The sequence below is a fragment of the Microtus ochrogaster genome, chromosome 6 (assembly GCF_000317375.1).
Source record: "Microtus ochrogaster isolate Prairie Vole_2 chromosome 6, MicOch1.0, whole genome shotgun sequence".
NCBI lineage: Eukaryota > Metazoa > Chordata > Mammalia > Rodentia > Cricetidae > Microtus > Microtus ochrogaster.
This window is the reverse complement of record NC_022013.1, coordinates 65,095,860-65,111,352: the sequence shown is the minus strand read 5'-3', so window position 1 is coordinate 65,111,352 and position 15,493 is coordinate 65,095,860. Positions and strand designations below refer to the sequence as shown.

At 37.6% G+C, this 15,493-nt stretch overlaps 1 protein-coding gene across 2 annotated transcripts in view; it reads left to right on the top strand.

Moving 5' to 3' along the window:
• Capn7 (calpain 7) overlaps window positions 1–15,493 on the top strand; it is a 40,500-nt gene that overhangs the window by 19,329 nt on the left and 5,678 nt on the right. For both annotated transcript variants that reach the window (XM_026779783.1, XM_005348720.2), the window contains exons 8-16: window positions 683–768; window positions 2,622–2,715; window positions 5,103–5,249; window positions 6,123–6,229; window positions 6,978–7,098; window positions 11,035–11,179; window positions 12,202–12,301; window positions 14,199–14,334; window positions 14,993–15,068. In XM_026779783.1, coding sequence (XP_026635584.1) covers window positions 683–768; window positions 2,622–2,715; window positions 5,103–5,249; window positions 6,123–6,229; window positions 6,978–7,098; window positions 11,035–11,179; window positions 12,202–12,301; window positions 14,199–14,334; window positions 14,993–15,068 — 1,012 coding nt within the window. The remainder of the gene's footprint in view (window positions 1–682; window positions 769–2,621; window positions 2,716–5,102; window positions 5,250–6,122; window positions 6,230–6,977; window positions 7,099–11,034; window positions 11,180–12,201; window positions 12,302–14,198; window positions 14,335–14,992; window positions 15,069–15,493) is intronic.

Below are 15,493 nucleotides of genomic sequence, written 5' to 3'. Positions count from 1 at the left end.
TTAAAAAGGAAAAGGATGGCTGTACTACTGTAACCCCGCCTTGGTGATGCAGATAAGTGATCTCTGATGTTATCTGGCCAGCCAGCCTACTTGAATTGGGAAGCTTCAAGTTCAGTGAAAGACCCTCTCAAAAAGTAAAGGGTGGATAAGTTTGGTTCCCACTGCATGATATTGGAGCTCATAAACCTGCAACTCCAGCTTCAGGGGATCCAATGTTCTCTTTTGTCCTCCTTGAGTTTCCACACTCCATGTGCACATATAGCCCCAAATAGACACATACAGAGATACATAATTAAAAATAAACACAGACACGCATACACATATTTTAAAAGTAAAAGGTAGAAAGTGATTGAATGGAACAATCCTTATCATTGACCTTGGGCCTGCATATATACCTACTTACCTGCTTACACTTACCTATATACCTATACCTGCTTACACTCACACTAATACACCACCCCATAAAAGTATATAATACACCACAAACCTAAAAGTATTCATTGCGATACTTTTTCTAGGATTTGTTTGAATAAAATATATGAGTTAGTAACATGACAGCTCTATTTTTCTATTTGAATATTAATCAAGATATTTATATAAAAGCTAAAGTGGTAAATGTAATGTATAAATATTGTACAAATGCTGAAGTTACTTGAATGAAAGAATATGCTCTTATTAACAGACAATAGTATCAGATTGTTCCTTTGTGGCATCATTGGCTATCAGTGCAGCTTATGAGAGACGATTCAATAAGAAGTTGATTACCAGGTAAATTTTTGTGTTTGTCCTTCATATAATTGTTACTTAACTGAAAATTTAAGGCTTAGACCATATGCATGTAGTAGTGGAGAGGGTATATCACTAGATTATTATGACCCTTCTGTGTGTTAATTAGATAATTCCTGAATGTGGGAAGTTCATCTAAAGAACATGTACATATGTTGCAAAATAATGTATGTGGAATGTGTTTAGAAATTGATGTAATCATGGTAGAAACCATGTCCTATTTATACTTGGTAATTTTAACTGTACAGAAAGTTAGCCACTGGTTATTGAACACTTGGAATAGGTTAAGATGGGTGGCAAGTGCAAGAGGTCCATGAGATTTTGAAAACTTAACATACAAATTATAGAATTGGAAAATATTTCTCTAAGTATTGAGTATTTGTTGGAATTATAATTGGATTAAGCAAAAAATATTACAGAATTAATCTGATTTTTAACTTTTTTGTTTGTTTTTGGAGACATGGTCTTTATGTTGCCTGACTGGCCTCAAACTTAACAAAGATTTACCTGCTTCTGCCTCCCTAGTGTTGAAATTAAATGCTTTTCATCTTTAACTTTTAATATGGCTACAGGAAAATATAAAATGGCATGCATTTCTGTTGACTATAACAGCTTTAAATTGTATTGAAATGTTTGAGTTTTGTTCAGTTTTTGAAAATTATATTAAGCTTAAAAGCACTCAGTATAATTATAACCATGCTCTCATTTAGCTTGTCCTAAGAATAAACGATAAATCAGGCAGTGCTTAGTTTCATTTATTTGCCATATAAATAAATAATTTGGAATGTGCTTGATTTGGTGCACACTTTTTAAAGAAAATTGGTAATGATTATTCTTAAAATATTGTATAATTTTAAAAAATTTTAAAATGTATGGATAGATGTTTTGCTTGCATGTATATCTGTGCACCACATGCCTTTTGTGCAACTTTGTAATTTATTAATTGTATGATCATATGTGTTGTGTCTTTACTCTCTACACAAAAATTGTCTGGTGCCCTTAGAAATTAGATGGTTTTGGATCACCTGGATCTGGAGTTAAAATGGGTATTAGCCACCGTGTGAATGCTAGCAACAGATACCAGGTCCTTTGCAAAGACGAGAAGTACTTTTTAAGTGCTGAGTCATCTCTCTAGAATTCATTATATACTTTTAATTTTGTGTAGCCGTATTAGAATGATGCTAAGTGCTTTCATTATATTTATTGAAATGATCTTTTTAAAACCAATGATAAAAGATAATTTTAACTGGCTTAAAATATGTTTATTCAATATGTGATTTGTTAAAACTTGTAGTTAAAAATTGAGTGCTATAGACTGTAGCTCAGTTAATAAAGTGCTTGCCTAGTACACGGGGCCCTGGGTTCAATCCTCAATACTGTATAAACTTATCATAATGGAGTACACCTATCATCCCGCCATTCTGGAGGTGGAAGCTGGAAGATCAGAAGTTCAAAACCCTCCTCTGCTATATAGTTAGAAGCCAGCCTGAAGTATGTAAGACCCTAACGCAAAATATTGTGAAGATTTATGCTCTAGTTTATGATTTTAGAAGATAATTCCTTAAGTTGGGAATGGTAGTACATTTGGTAGGTTGAAGCAGGAAGCTTATGAGTTCAAGATCAGCTTGGCTACATAATGAGACCCTATCTCAAAAGGAAAACCAAAACCAAGCAATGTTTAAAATATTAAAATAAAATATTCTGTTTATTTTTATAAAGTTTGGAAGAAAATATCAGTGAATGGCTTATGTTTAAATGTAATATAAAATTTTATATATTAGTTGATGCTAAATATTAACATTGGTATTTTAATACTTATTTTTTTCTTTCCAAAGCATAATTTATCCACAGAATAAGGATGGAGAACCAGAGTACAATCCCTGTGGAAAGTATATGGTAAAACTTCACCTCAATGGTGTCCCAAGAAAGGTGAATATCTTTTTCCTTCCCATTCCCCACTTCCATCTCTTCTTTCTTTACCTCTTCACCCTTGAATCTTGAGGGAAACAAACTAAGAAAAGTTGACTGTGTAAAGATTTTAAAAGTCAATTTGTTTGATTTGAATATGTGATATATTGTATATTCTACTACTAATAGAATCATTTGTTAGTAATTAAAAATAAAACAAGTATAAAATTTTTCAAGACTTTTTTAATTTGTGTATATTTGTGTGGAGGCCAGAAGAGGGCGTCAGGTCCCTGGGACTAGAAATTATAGGTCCTTGTAAACTGATATGGGTACTAGGAGCTGAACTCTGGCCTCTTGAGGAGCAGCAAGTGTTCTTAACCACTGAGCTGTCTTTATAGCCCCATAAAAATATTTTCTTATAGATTTAATTGTTTTGCTCAAATTGTCTTCAGTTGGTCTCAAGTGATCCTCATGAATAGCTGGAGCTACAGGTATGAGTCACTGCACTAAAGTCTTTTTTAAAAATTGGTTTTCAAATACCTTATGCACAGTTCTAAAAGAATTGTTAATGATTAATAATTTTTAATCTGATCTAAATTTTTGTTTTGCTTCCTTTTTCTGACAGGGTGTGATTAATGTATCCCATTCTTGCCTCAAACCTGTAATGCTTTTGCCTCACCTTGAGAACAATGGAAAGGCTCTTTAATTCTTTTAATTAAAAGGAAATGGGGATCAGCCAAATTGTTTCATGGATAAAGGCACTTCCCTTGCAAACCTAGTGGATGAGTTCAATTCTTGGAATGTAAATGTGGAAGGGGACTCGAGTGCCTTCACTCCTGCTGTGACATACCCTTCCACACATGTACATGCATCATGCACATTCACACATAATAATAATTTTTTTTTAAAAAATTATAAATTAATAAGAGGTTGGTGGTTCATAACTTTACTCCCAGCATTCAGGAGACAAAGGCAGGCAGATAGATCTCTTGAGTCCATCCTGGTCTACATAGTGAGTTCATGCCATCCAAGACTACATAGTGATACCCTGATTCCTGCCTCAGCCTTTGGAGTAGCTTAGAATATAGGCCTGTATCTCCAGCCCTGGTTTACTTTCTCATTTAGCAGATCTGGGATAAGGCCAGAACTTGCCTTTTTAACAGTCTCAGTGCTAATCCTAATGCTGATGCTATTGTTTGGGAACACTTTAGAATTACTTTGATTACTTAAAAACTAAATAAACAATTTTGAGAAAGATAGTAACCTCTTGTTTAAAAGACCCTTTCGGTGTTGAGCATGGTAGCACATAGGCACATATCTATACCTAGGACTCAGGAGGCTGAGACTGGAGGATGGCTAGTTAGAGGCCAGCCCGGGCTACATAGCTTGTTTCAAAAAGTTTTTGAAGTAATAATCTTTGTACTATTTTCAGATTAGAACTCTTATTTTAGCCCCATGTCTTCCAAATCATTTTCTTCTTTTCTTTCTTTTTTTTCCTAAGTCATTTTTGGTATTAATTAGATACCAAATCTTTGTGGTATTGCTTGCTCAGTTATTTAAATGTATTTTTTAGTTAGAATATTCTACTGGTACAATCATATATAGAATAAATCTTTTTATAAAGATATACCAAAAATAGGAAGGCTCTTTTGTAATTTTAAATATAGTATACTGTAGTAATACGAGCAGTGGGCTGCTTCCTGCCACCCGGCAGCCATCACGGCTAGCTTTGCCCGAAATAATTACACGGACACTGTATTCTTTTAATCACTGCTTGGCTCTTTAGCTCTAGCCCTTTTCTCGGCTAACTCTCGCACCTGGACTAACCCATTTCCAATCATATGTGTCGCACCCCAAGGTGCGCTTACCGGGAAGATTCTAGCCTATGTCCATCCTGGGTCGGAGCTTCATCGCGTGTGCCTCAGAGAGCAGAGCTCTCGCCTCTGCCCGCAAGAGTGGAGCATCTCGTGTCTCTCTGAGGCGTCTGCCCCCGAGAGGAGAGCTGTCGAGTCTCTGACCTCACTTCCTCTTCCGCCCACCTACGTTCTAACCTATCAGGGCAAGCAGCTTCTTTATTTAATCAACCAATGACCTTCCTCCATCAGTATACATTCTAGAATCCCTAATAATCTTGATTTGTATATATATGTATATATAAAATATATATACACACACATACACATCTCTTGTGTGTAATTATTGGCTTTCTTGTCAGTGAAATTAGCTTGTAAGAATGAATAAAGACGTTGTATTAAAATGGTAAGCATTTTATAAAGCTGTCATTATCTTAATAATAGGTACATTGTGGCTGTTGTTGATATAAAGTTGGTTATTTTTAAATTGAGATTTAAAGATTGTTTCACCTAAAGATTGTTTCACCTAATGAAGTTAATGTTCTCTTTCTGCAGGTGATAATTGATGATCAGTTACCTGTTGATCATAAAGGAGAATTGTTGTGTTCTTATTCCAACAATAAAAGTGAATTATGGGTATCACTTATAGAGAAAGCATACATGAAAGTTATGGGAGGATATGATTTCCCAGGATCCAACTCAGTAAGTCATGGATATGTGTTACAGACACACACTTATGCTACCTAATATATTTTAAAGTTTAAAAGTCATTCTTCAGGATCTTACAATGCAAGGCAGTGAATGGAAAGGTCATACTTATATTGATATTAACAGTTTTACTTCCCAACCTGCACATTCAGTTATGTTTTTTCAGATGCTTTTAGTTTAGTTTTGTAATTAATTGCCCTTTTTTTTGTTTGTTTGTTTGAGATGCTGTTTCTTTATGTAGCCCTGGCTGTCCTGAAACTGGCTATATAGAGCAGGCTGGCCTTGAACTCACAGAGATTTATTTGCCTCTGCCTCCATCATGCCTACCTAGCTGATTGCCTTTTTATTCAACTTAGAGAAAGAAAGAGTAGGAATGTATGTAACATGCTAGAACTGACTGATTGTAAAAACTTATTGTGTGATAAATAGCTTGTCATCATAGCAATCTCTTGCATTGCATTTTGAGTCTTATATCTACCAATAAAAAAAAAATTCTTTTATGAGGCTGGATAGATGGCTTAGCACTTAAGAACTCCTGTTGCTTTTGTAGAAGACCTGAGTTTTGTTCCCAGCTTCCAACATGCCAGCTCCCAACTGTCTGTAATTCCAGTTCAAGAGGATCTGATGCCTGTTCTGGTCTCCATGGGCACCAGGCACACAAGTGGTGCACAGACACACATGGCAGGCAAAACACCTATACATACATATAGGTATACATATACATAAATCTTTCTTAAAGAATTCTCAAGTTCAGAAAGCAGAAAAGCCACTTTATCTTCAAGATCATTATGCCAAATCAGTAGCTCTCCTGGGAATTTATTAACAGCCTAAAAACACTGACAGTTCTGAATTGTGTTTATATTTCAGAATATTGATCTGCATGCATTGACTGGGTGGATACCAGAGAGGATTGCGATGCATTCAGATAGCCAGACCTTCAGTAAGGATAATTCATTCAGAATGCTTTATCAAAGGCACGTGTGTTTCCTCACTCTCTCCCTTCCTGTTTAAAGGCATCACACTTTATTTAGGGTAGGGATGGCAAAAACTGTTTGTTTTTTGAGAAGTATGGGTGGACCTCCAACTTGTGATCCTCCTGCCTCAGCTTTCTGGAATCACCTCTGCACACACTACCTCCAGTAAAAGCAGTCATTTTACATGTGTGCTAACTGACAGCCTTAGTTGTCCTTAATTGTGGACACAGTTAATCCAAATTTGAGATGTCCCATAGTTGTTGAATATGGAATGTGGAATGTAGAAAAACCATATGCTCCTGCCAAAGTACTTATAAAGTCTGAGGGAAGGTGGGAAAAGAAGTCTCGAGAGTTTAAACTGCAAATGGGAAATTTATATGGAGGTTCTGGGAAACTCTCCAAACCACAACAAACATAGAGTATCAGAAGTAGGAAACTTGTGATTTGGTAAACAAAGCCAAATCCATTTTGGAGAAGTAAATTTGATATTTCACATCTGTATCCTTGTTTGTCAGGTAAAAATTTAGCACTTGTTTTTCTTCACTGATAGGTTTGTGCCTGAAAATTAAGTTGTCCTGGTGGGGTGGTGGGTAATAAAAATGATAATTCATCTGTTAAAATAGCCAGTTTTTAAAACAGTTTTCAAATGTGAAGTTTTTGTGTAAGCCAGCAGACAGTAAGAAAGATGGTGTGATCTGAGATTTAAAGTGTGTCGTGCTCTAACTGCCTGTCTCTGGTGCCCGTGCAGATTTCACAAAGGGGATGTCCTCATCACTGCGTCAACTGGAATGATGACCGAAGCGGAAGGGGAGAAGTGGGGCCTGGTTCCCACACATGCATATGCTGTTTTGGATATTAGAGAGTTCAAGGTTAAGCCTTATAATTTTATCTTTCTTGATTGATAACATCTTACAGTAGCACAGTGATCAGACTTTTAGAGCCATTCTACTAGTGTAAGCAACTTGGTTTCTGCCATTGGAAATTAGGAGACCAAAGGTGCGATGAAATGCAGTGACAGTGCAGTGACAATGGAACAGAGATGCCATCACACCTTTTCTTCTCCAGGACAGTCACCACACTTGAGACTAGTACATAGCTCTGACGGGCCCAGGTAGCATGTTGGTGCTCTGGGTTAGTCATGGTAGAAAGCTCAAGGGCGTAGAAGATATATATCTGTGAAAGGAAATATAGGAAAATGGCTAGGAATAAGAGATATGATTGGGCCTGTGTGCACGTGCACTTCTCTTCCTTGAAGTTTTTGCATGCTGTCAGGACAGCCTTTCTCAGTATGTCCTTGGGCATCCTGAGATCTTCAAATGTGACCTTATTACTCTGCAGGTTATTGTTATTTTTAAATGAAAAGTTGATGAGTTCTCTGCAGTAGAAGATGCAAGTGGCCTTCCTTAATTGGATAGAGAGGTGTGATCATTCAGCAAAAACAGTACCCATTATTTGTTAATTAAACTGCCAAGTTGGCATACAGAAATTGGTTATTTAGCCCAGGATATAATCCAAGAAATCTGTCCGTGATTTTGTTATGCAGACACGAGAGTTCCTTACAGAGCCTAGATGGTATGGTCTATTATACAGCTAGGCAATATTCTGTCTGTCTGTCTGTCTTGCTCCTAGGGCCTTCAAGAAGAAATACCAGATTAAATCAAACAAGAGAAAATGGTGCAGCAGGAGACACAAGATGTGTGAAGCTCTTGTTAGCTTAAGGTAGCTGCATACAGTTTGACAGTTAAGGCTTTTTTTAAGATAGGGTTTTGCCAGGTATCCCAGGCTGGCCTTGAACTCCTAACCCTTCTGCCCAGCCTCCCAAGCACTGGGATTACAGGTACATGCCATCATGTCTGGTTCCTTTTTTTTTTTTCTTTTCAGTAGGAGTATATTCTAAAATGATGATAAAAAAATATAAAAAAATATAGGGAGTATATAAACTAGTGCCAGAAGTATTTGTCATTATTAGATATTGTGTACTTTGCATAATTATATGTGCTATACTCTTTACAGTTGACTGTACAAATACAATAGGTTTATTTTTACAAGCCTCACAATAAAAGAAAAGCAAATTTTAAAAAAAGGTTAAAAAACAATTCCAGAATTCCAGAGACAGGGTAAGAAACAAACTCTAAAGGCCAACCTGGGCTACATAGTCACCCTGGGATATGTAATGAGACCTTTCAAACAACAAATGCATAGTATTTAACAGTAATAACTGTTATTCATGATATTTTGGCCAATGATTGTGGTGTGTTTAGTTCTAAACAAACAAGCCTCCTAGCTTACTTAGTTAAAATGTGTATGTATAATGCATTGCACTCTGACCTTAGGATGGCTATGATGTCACTAAGCAGCAGGAATTTTCAGATCCATTATAATCTTTTTTTTTTTTTTTGGTTTTTCGAGACAGGGTTTCTCTGTGGTTTTGGAGCCTGTCCTGAAACTAGCTCTTGTAGACCAGGCTGGTCTCGAACTCACAGAGATCCGCCTGCCTCTGCCTCCCAAGTGCTGGGATTAAAGGCGTGTGCCACCACCGTATGTGATCACCATCATATATAAGGTCCACTACTGGCCAAATGCTGTTGTGACACATAATTGTGTAGGAATGAAAGGCAGTATGAGCCTGCCACAACAGTTAAACTTTAAATCCTCCACTGGATGATGTTGCTGAGCGGCAGAGCACTTCAGCAGGCATGAGGGCATAGATTCAATCCTCAGTCCTTGGTAAAACTTATAGATTCAATCCTTAATCCTTGGTAAAACTTTATGATCTTAAGGCTTTATGAATTAGGCAGGATTCCAACCCCAACCATGTTGTATAAAATTGTTTATTTCCTTAAACATGTCAGTAAAATTGAATCCTTTTTTTTTTTTTTTTTTTTTTTTGATTTTTGAGACAGGGTTTCTCCATAGCTTTTTGGTTCCTGTCCTGGAACTAGCTCTTGTAGATCAGGCTGGACTCAAACTCACAGAGATCTGCCTGCCTCTGCCTCCCGAGTGCTGGGATTAAAGGTGTGCACCACCACTGCCCGGCTAAATTGAATCCTTAAAGCAAAAAGTAAAAAGTTAATGCAAAGTTCAGGAAAGCCAAAAGGTGTGCTTGTTTTAGAATCGTAGTTTTCTCCACACAGGAAGTACTACAGTTAACAGTTACTATCCAGGCCTGAGCTCCTTTTTTGTTTGTTTGCTTGTTTGTTTGAGACAGGGTTTCTCTGTAGCTTTGGAGCCTGTCTTGGAACTAGCTCTTGTAGACCAAGCTGGCCTCGAATTCAGAGATCTGCCTACCTCTGCCTCCCGAGTGCTGGGATTAAAGGCCTGCACCACTACCACCGGAGCTCCTTTGTTAGAGCCTCCTGTGAGGTTGGTGTCAGTGCAGTAGATAGTATAGTAATATAATAAGATAGAATAGTAAGATAGTGGCCTGTGATTAAGTTTGGATAGTGAAACAGCAGCCTTTCTAGTTAGATTAGTGCTTTTACACTAATCTATACAGTCATTTTGTACACACTGAGGCATTTTATTAGAGTATGTGTAACCAAAATACGTTGTGGCCCAGTAATAGTTTTTTCACTAATAATGTTCCCTTTCAGACTGCAATCATGTGCATTGTTGCCCAGCTTGAGCAGGTTTTATAACCTGTAGAGTGCCCACTTTAAGCTTGCTTGTGAATTTCATGCTGTCAGAGTTGATCTTTGCTCAAATTCTTGATGTGTGTTGAAATTGAAAGCGTTAACTAGTGTTCTTTAATTGTGTATAAATTTGAACCTTTCCTGGACTTGTCCTTTATTGGGTGTCTTTGAAACATTTATTCAAATTTTAAGACAGGGTTTTACTATGTTGCCCTCACTGGCCTGGAACTCAGAGATCTGCCTTTCAAGTGCTGTAATTAAAGGCATATTGCCACCATGCCCTACCAATTTTGACTTCCTTCTAAAATGTTATTATGCCTATAAGACTTTTTTTCACAGTCTTAAAGCTACTTAAAATCTCATTTGTGACTTTTATTAATATATTCCTAAAAGTATTGTGTGTGTGTGTGTGTATCTGTATCTAACATGTTTGCATGCTGTGTGATCTTTATTTCCATTTCCCATCCTCTTTCAATTCTGTGTCTCCTGGAAGGACTGCCCCATAGTTTACTCTGAGGCCCATCCATGGTTCAAGGCCCTTGCTTTTCTGTCCACTCACCTTACAGCATTTCTTAACCTATATTAAGGCTTTCTCCTTTGCTGGAAATAACTAGAATTTGTATGTTGCTGCATATACTAATTTTTCTTTCTGAACTTTTCTTGCATTTCTTCTTCTGTTCTGGGCCCTTTCTGCTTATCAGTAAAATCTCCAGTCATATGCCTTTGAATATCTCTGATGCCTAAGATCTGCCTCTGGACATTTAGCAGAAATTTCTACTCCTTTATGCTCCCCTTTTAGAAAATATTGCTGTAAATTAAGAATTGCTATTTGAGGGGCTGGAGAGATGGCTCAGGGGTTAAGAGCATTGCCTGCTCATCCAAAGGTCCTGAGTTCAAGTCCCAGCAACCACATGGTGGCTCACAACCATCTATAATGAGGTCTGGTGCCCTCTTCTGGCCTGCAGGCATACACACAGACAGAACATTGTATACAGGCATACACACAGACAGAACATTGTATACATAATAAATAAATAAATATTTAAAAAAAAGAATTGATATTTGATAAGTAATGAAGTTTATTCTAAGAAGATTATAACATGGTAAATCTCTTTCAATTTAATGTTATCTTTTGCTTTTAATCTTTTTGTTTTGTTTTGTCTTTTAATATAGGGCCTGCGGTTTATCCAATTGAAAAACCCTTGGAGCCATTTACGCTGGAAAGGAAGGTACAGTGAAAATGATGTGAAAAACTGGACCCCAGAATTACAGAAGTATTTAAACTTTGATCCCCGAACAGCTCAGAAAATAGATAATGGTAAATACCTCTTTGTAACTTTAATACCATTTTGGGATTGGGAGGTGTGTATGAGTGCCTGTGTGTGCGTGCAAATGGAGGTCACAACTCAATATCAAATATCTTTCTCTGTTGCTCTCCACCTTTTTGAGAACAAGGTGTCTTGCTGAACAAGGAGCTTACTGATTGACTAGCCTAGCTAGTCATCAAGACCCCAGGATCCTCCAGTCTTTGCCTCCCCAGTACTGGGAATATATACACACACTGGCATGCCCAGCTTCTGTATGGGTGCTGGAGATGGGTGCAGGTCCTCATGCTTGTGCAGTAAGCACTTTGCTGACTAAGCCATCTCCCTAGCCTTTACTTGCTTTTATGTGTGTGTTTTGTCTGTATGTATGTATGTGCACCAAATGTGTGCAGTCTCTACTGAAATCATAAGAGGACTCCCTGGAAACTAGGGTTACACATGGGTATGAGCCATTGTGTGGGTGCTGGGAACCAAATCCAGGTCTTAGAGCAGCAAGTACTAACATTTGCTATCTCGAGCTCTCCAGCCCTTTAATGTCATTTCAAGATGAGATAGACCACTGGGAGGTGGTGGCACATGCCTTTAATTCCAGCACTTGGGGGCAGAGGCAGGCAGATCTCTGTGAGTTCAAGACCAGCCTAGTCTACAAGAGCTAGTTCCAGGACAGGCTCCAAAGCTACAGAGAAACCCTGTCTCAAAAAACCAAACAACAACAAAACAAACAAACAAATAAATAAATATGAGATAGACCTGTCTCAAGAGTTTCTAATTTTTAATTGTTATTTTTTTACATATGTAGGCGTTTTGCCTGAATGTATATCTGTACAGTATGTGTATGCTTGGTGACCTTGGAAACGGATCACTGAAACTGGAGTTAAAAAGAGTTGTGGGCCATTGTGTGGGTGCTGGGATTGAATCTGGGTTCTCTGCCGAGCAGCCAGGTGCTCTTAACCACTGAGTCTTCTTATTTATTGCTAAGATATGTTTTAGATTAACAAAGACATTTCATTTTTAGGAATATTTTGGATTTCCTGGGATGATCTTTGCCAGTATTATGATGTAGTGTATTTGAGTTGGAATCCAGCTCTTTTTAAAGAATCAACTTGCATTCACAGGTAAGTTTTTATACATTTTAGAGTATGCGTCATAATAGTCTCTACATTTGAAAGATTTAAAAATTTTTAAATTTATGTGGCAAATGAGAATGGGTGCATGTGTCTGGGAAGCCAGAAGAGGATGGATGTTGGGTTCTCAGGAGCTGGAGTTACAGGCCACTCTGAGTCACCCAAAATGGGTTCTGGGAATTAAACTCAGGTCATCTACAGGAGCAGTACATGCTCTTAACCACAAACTGTCTCTCCAGCGTGTATTCTCCACATTAAAAATTTTAAATACAGTGATCAATTCAGAAGGACCATCAGGCCCTCTTTTTGGTATTTGTAGTAGACATTCTTTCGATATTACTTTATTACACCAAAAACTTTTTTAAAGGATGAAACAAAAAAAATCTGATAGTTAATGCGTAGCAATGGTAGTACACACTTTTAAGGCCTGCCTGTCTACGTAGTGAGTTCCAGTACAGCCAGGGCTATACAGAGAAACCCTGTTTTGAAAAATAATTGATTAGGGCTGGAGAGATAGCTCAGTGGTTAAGAGTACTGGCTGTTCTTCCAGAGGACAGAGTTCAATTCTCAGCGCCCACATGGTAGCTCAAAACTGTCTGTAACTCCATTCTAGGGGGGAATCTGACACCTTCACACCAATGTATATAAAATAAAGTTGAAATAATTAAAAAAAACAATACTTAATAAAAAAATCTTTGAAAGTTTATTTGCATTTGAAGCACATAACTTTTTTTTCTTTTTTCTTTTTTTATTGGTATTTATTGATCTCTACATTTTTCTCTGCTTCCCTCCCTGCCTCTCCCCTCCCCCCTTAAACCCTCCCCCAGGGTCCCCATGCTCCCAAGTTACTCAGGAGATCTTGTCTTTTTCTACTTTCTACTTCCCATGTAGATTAGCTCTATGTAAGTCTCTCTTAGTGTCCTCATTGTTGTCTAAACAAGTTCTCTGGGATTGTGGTTTGTAGGCTGGCTTTCTTTGCTTTATGTTTAAAAACCACCTCTGAGTGATAATTGTCTTTCTGTGTCTGGGTTACCTCACTCAAAATAATGTTTTCTAGCTCCATCCATTTTCCTGCAAAATTCAAGCTGTCGTTATTTTTTTCTGCTATGTAGTACTCCATTGTGTAAATGTACCTCATTTTCCTTATCATTCTTTGGTTGAGGGGCATTTAGGTTGTTTCCAGGTTCTTGCTATGACAAACAAAGCTGCTATGAACATAGTTGAGCCCATGTCCTTGTGGCACGATTGAGCATCCTTTGGATATATACCCAAAAGTGGTTATTATCGGGTCTTGAGGAAGGTTGTTTCATAATTTTCTGAGAAATTGCCACAATGACATCCAAAGGGGTTGTACCAGTTTGTATTGTACCAGCAATGCAGAAGGAAACACATCACTTTTATGTTTTATTTTTTCAAGACAGGGTTTTCTCTGTGGCTTTGGAGCTTGTCCGGAACTAGCTCTTGTAGACCAGGCTGGCCTCGAACTCACAGAGATCCTCCTGCCTCTGCCTCCCAAATGCTGGGATTAAAGGCCTGTGTCACTGCCGCCCAGTGAAACATTTTAAAGTAGTGTTTAAAAGTTTAGTTGTGGACTAGAGAGGTGGCTCAGCAGTTAAGAGTTCTTGTTGGTCTTGTAGAGAACCCAGGTTAAATTTCCAGCACCCACATAGTTGCTTACAATCATGTTAACTCCAGTTCCAGAGGATCTGATGCCCTCTTCTGATCTTCACAGGCACCAAACACACATGCACAAAGATACATGCAGACCAAACATTCTTATACATAAAATAATGAAGTATCCAAAAAGATTATTTTTTTTAAAAAAAGTGTAAAAATAGCTTTATGGGAAATTTAATCATTGCTGTCTTTTTGTTAATTTTTCTTTTAGTTCTTGGGATGCTAAACAAGGACCTGTGAAAGATGCTTATAGCCTGGCCAACAATCCCCAGTACAAACTGGAGGTGCAGTGTCCACAAGGGGGTGCTGCAGTTTGGGTTTTGCTTAGTAGACACATAACAGACAAGGTATGGATACCTTCTAATGCCACATTCACCACATAGAAATTCTTTCAAATACAATTGTTAGAGCCATAGCTTTATGACTAGCCTGTTCCATGTATATAGGTGGTCAGGAAATGTTTTCTCAGGTATATAATTATTATCAGGTCAGTTCCCTTATAATTATGCACTAAAGTCTTAATCAGATTTCTCTGAAGGAGAAGCTTGCTTTTCAGTGAGAACATAAGGGTTGATACATACTTTGGAATTTATGAATAGTAAGCTTAGACTATTCTGGAAGGGATTTGGAAATGTTGGATCATTAGTTTTGATTGTAGGAAGGTTTACTGTAATCTTAATCATTCACATAGTCATTTATTCAGAAAAGCATGGCTCCTATAGAACTAAGTAGCTAAGTGTTCTTGAAAATGAGTTCAGCCAGGCGGTGGTTGCGCACGCCTTTAATCCCAGCACTTGGGAGGCAGAGGCAGGCGAATCTCTGAGTTCGAGACCAGCCTGGTCTACAAGAGCTAGTTTCAGGACAGGCTCCAAAACCACAGAGAAACCCTGTCTTGGAAAAAAAAAAAAAAAAAGAAAGAAAATGAAAATGAGTTCAGTAGGCATTTAGAATAGAGAACATCCTGAGTCCATTTTCCTAACCACCTTGCGTTCTCTGTGATTTTAGGATGACTTTGCAAATAACCGTGAGTTTATCACAATGGTTGTGTACAAGACTGATGGCAAGAAAGTTTATTACCCAGGTAAGTTCTGCTGAGCAGACATTGAAAGTTCTTATTTATAGAATTGAGTTGGAAAGGAAAGACTTGTATATAGGTGGCATGTAGAAATCAATAATGATTATGCTGTTAGGCTAATAAAATAGCAAAACAGATTGGGTATTTAGGTCTTGTTTTTAATTTTGAGATTCTTGGAACTTGGGTTTATATGTTCTTGCACATACCACCAGAACTTGATTTCTAAGAGGTGCAAAAGTCTACAAACCGCCCAAAAGAGAACAGAGGGAAGATGACATGGCTTGGGTTTAAAAAGCATTGAGTTTCTTTATTAGTTACAGCCCAAAATGAAGCAATTTTACTTGAGAAATGATGGTTTGAACTTGTTGTTGTAGTGTAAGGTAAGGAGGACAGATATGTGTTTCAGTAAGGACCCTGGAATCAGATGTAAT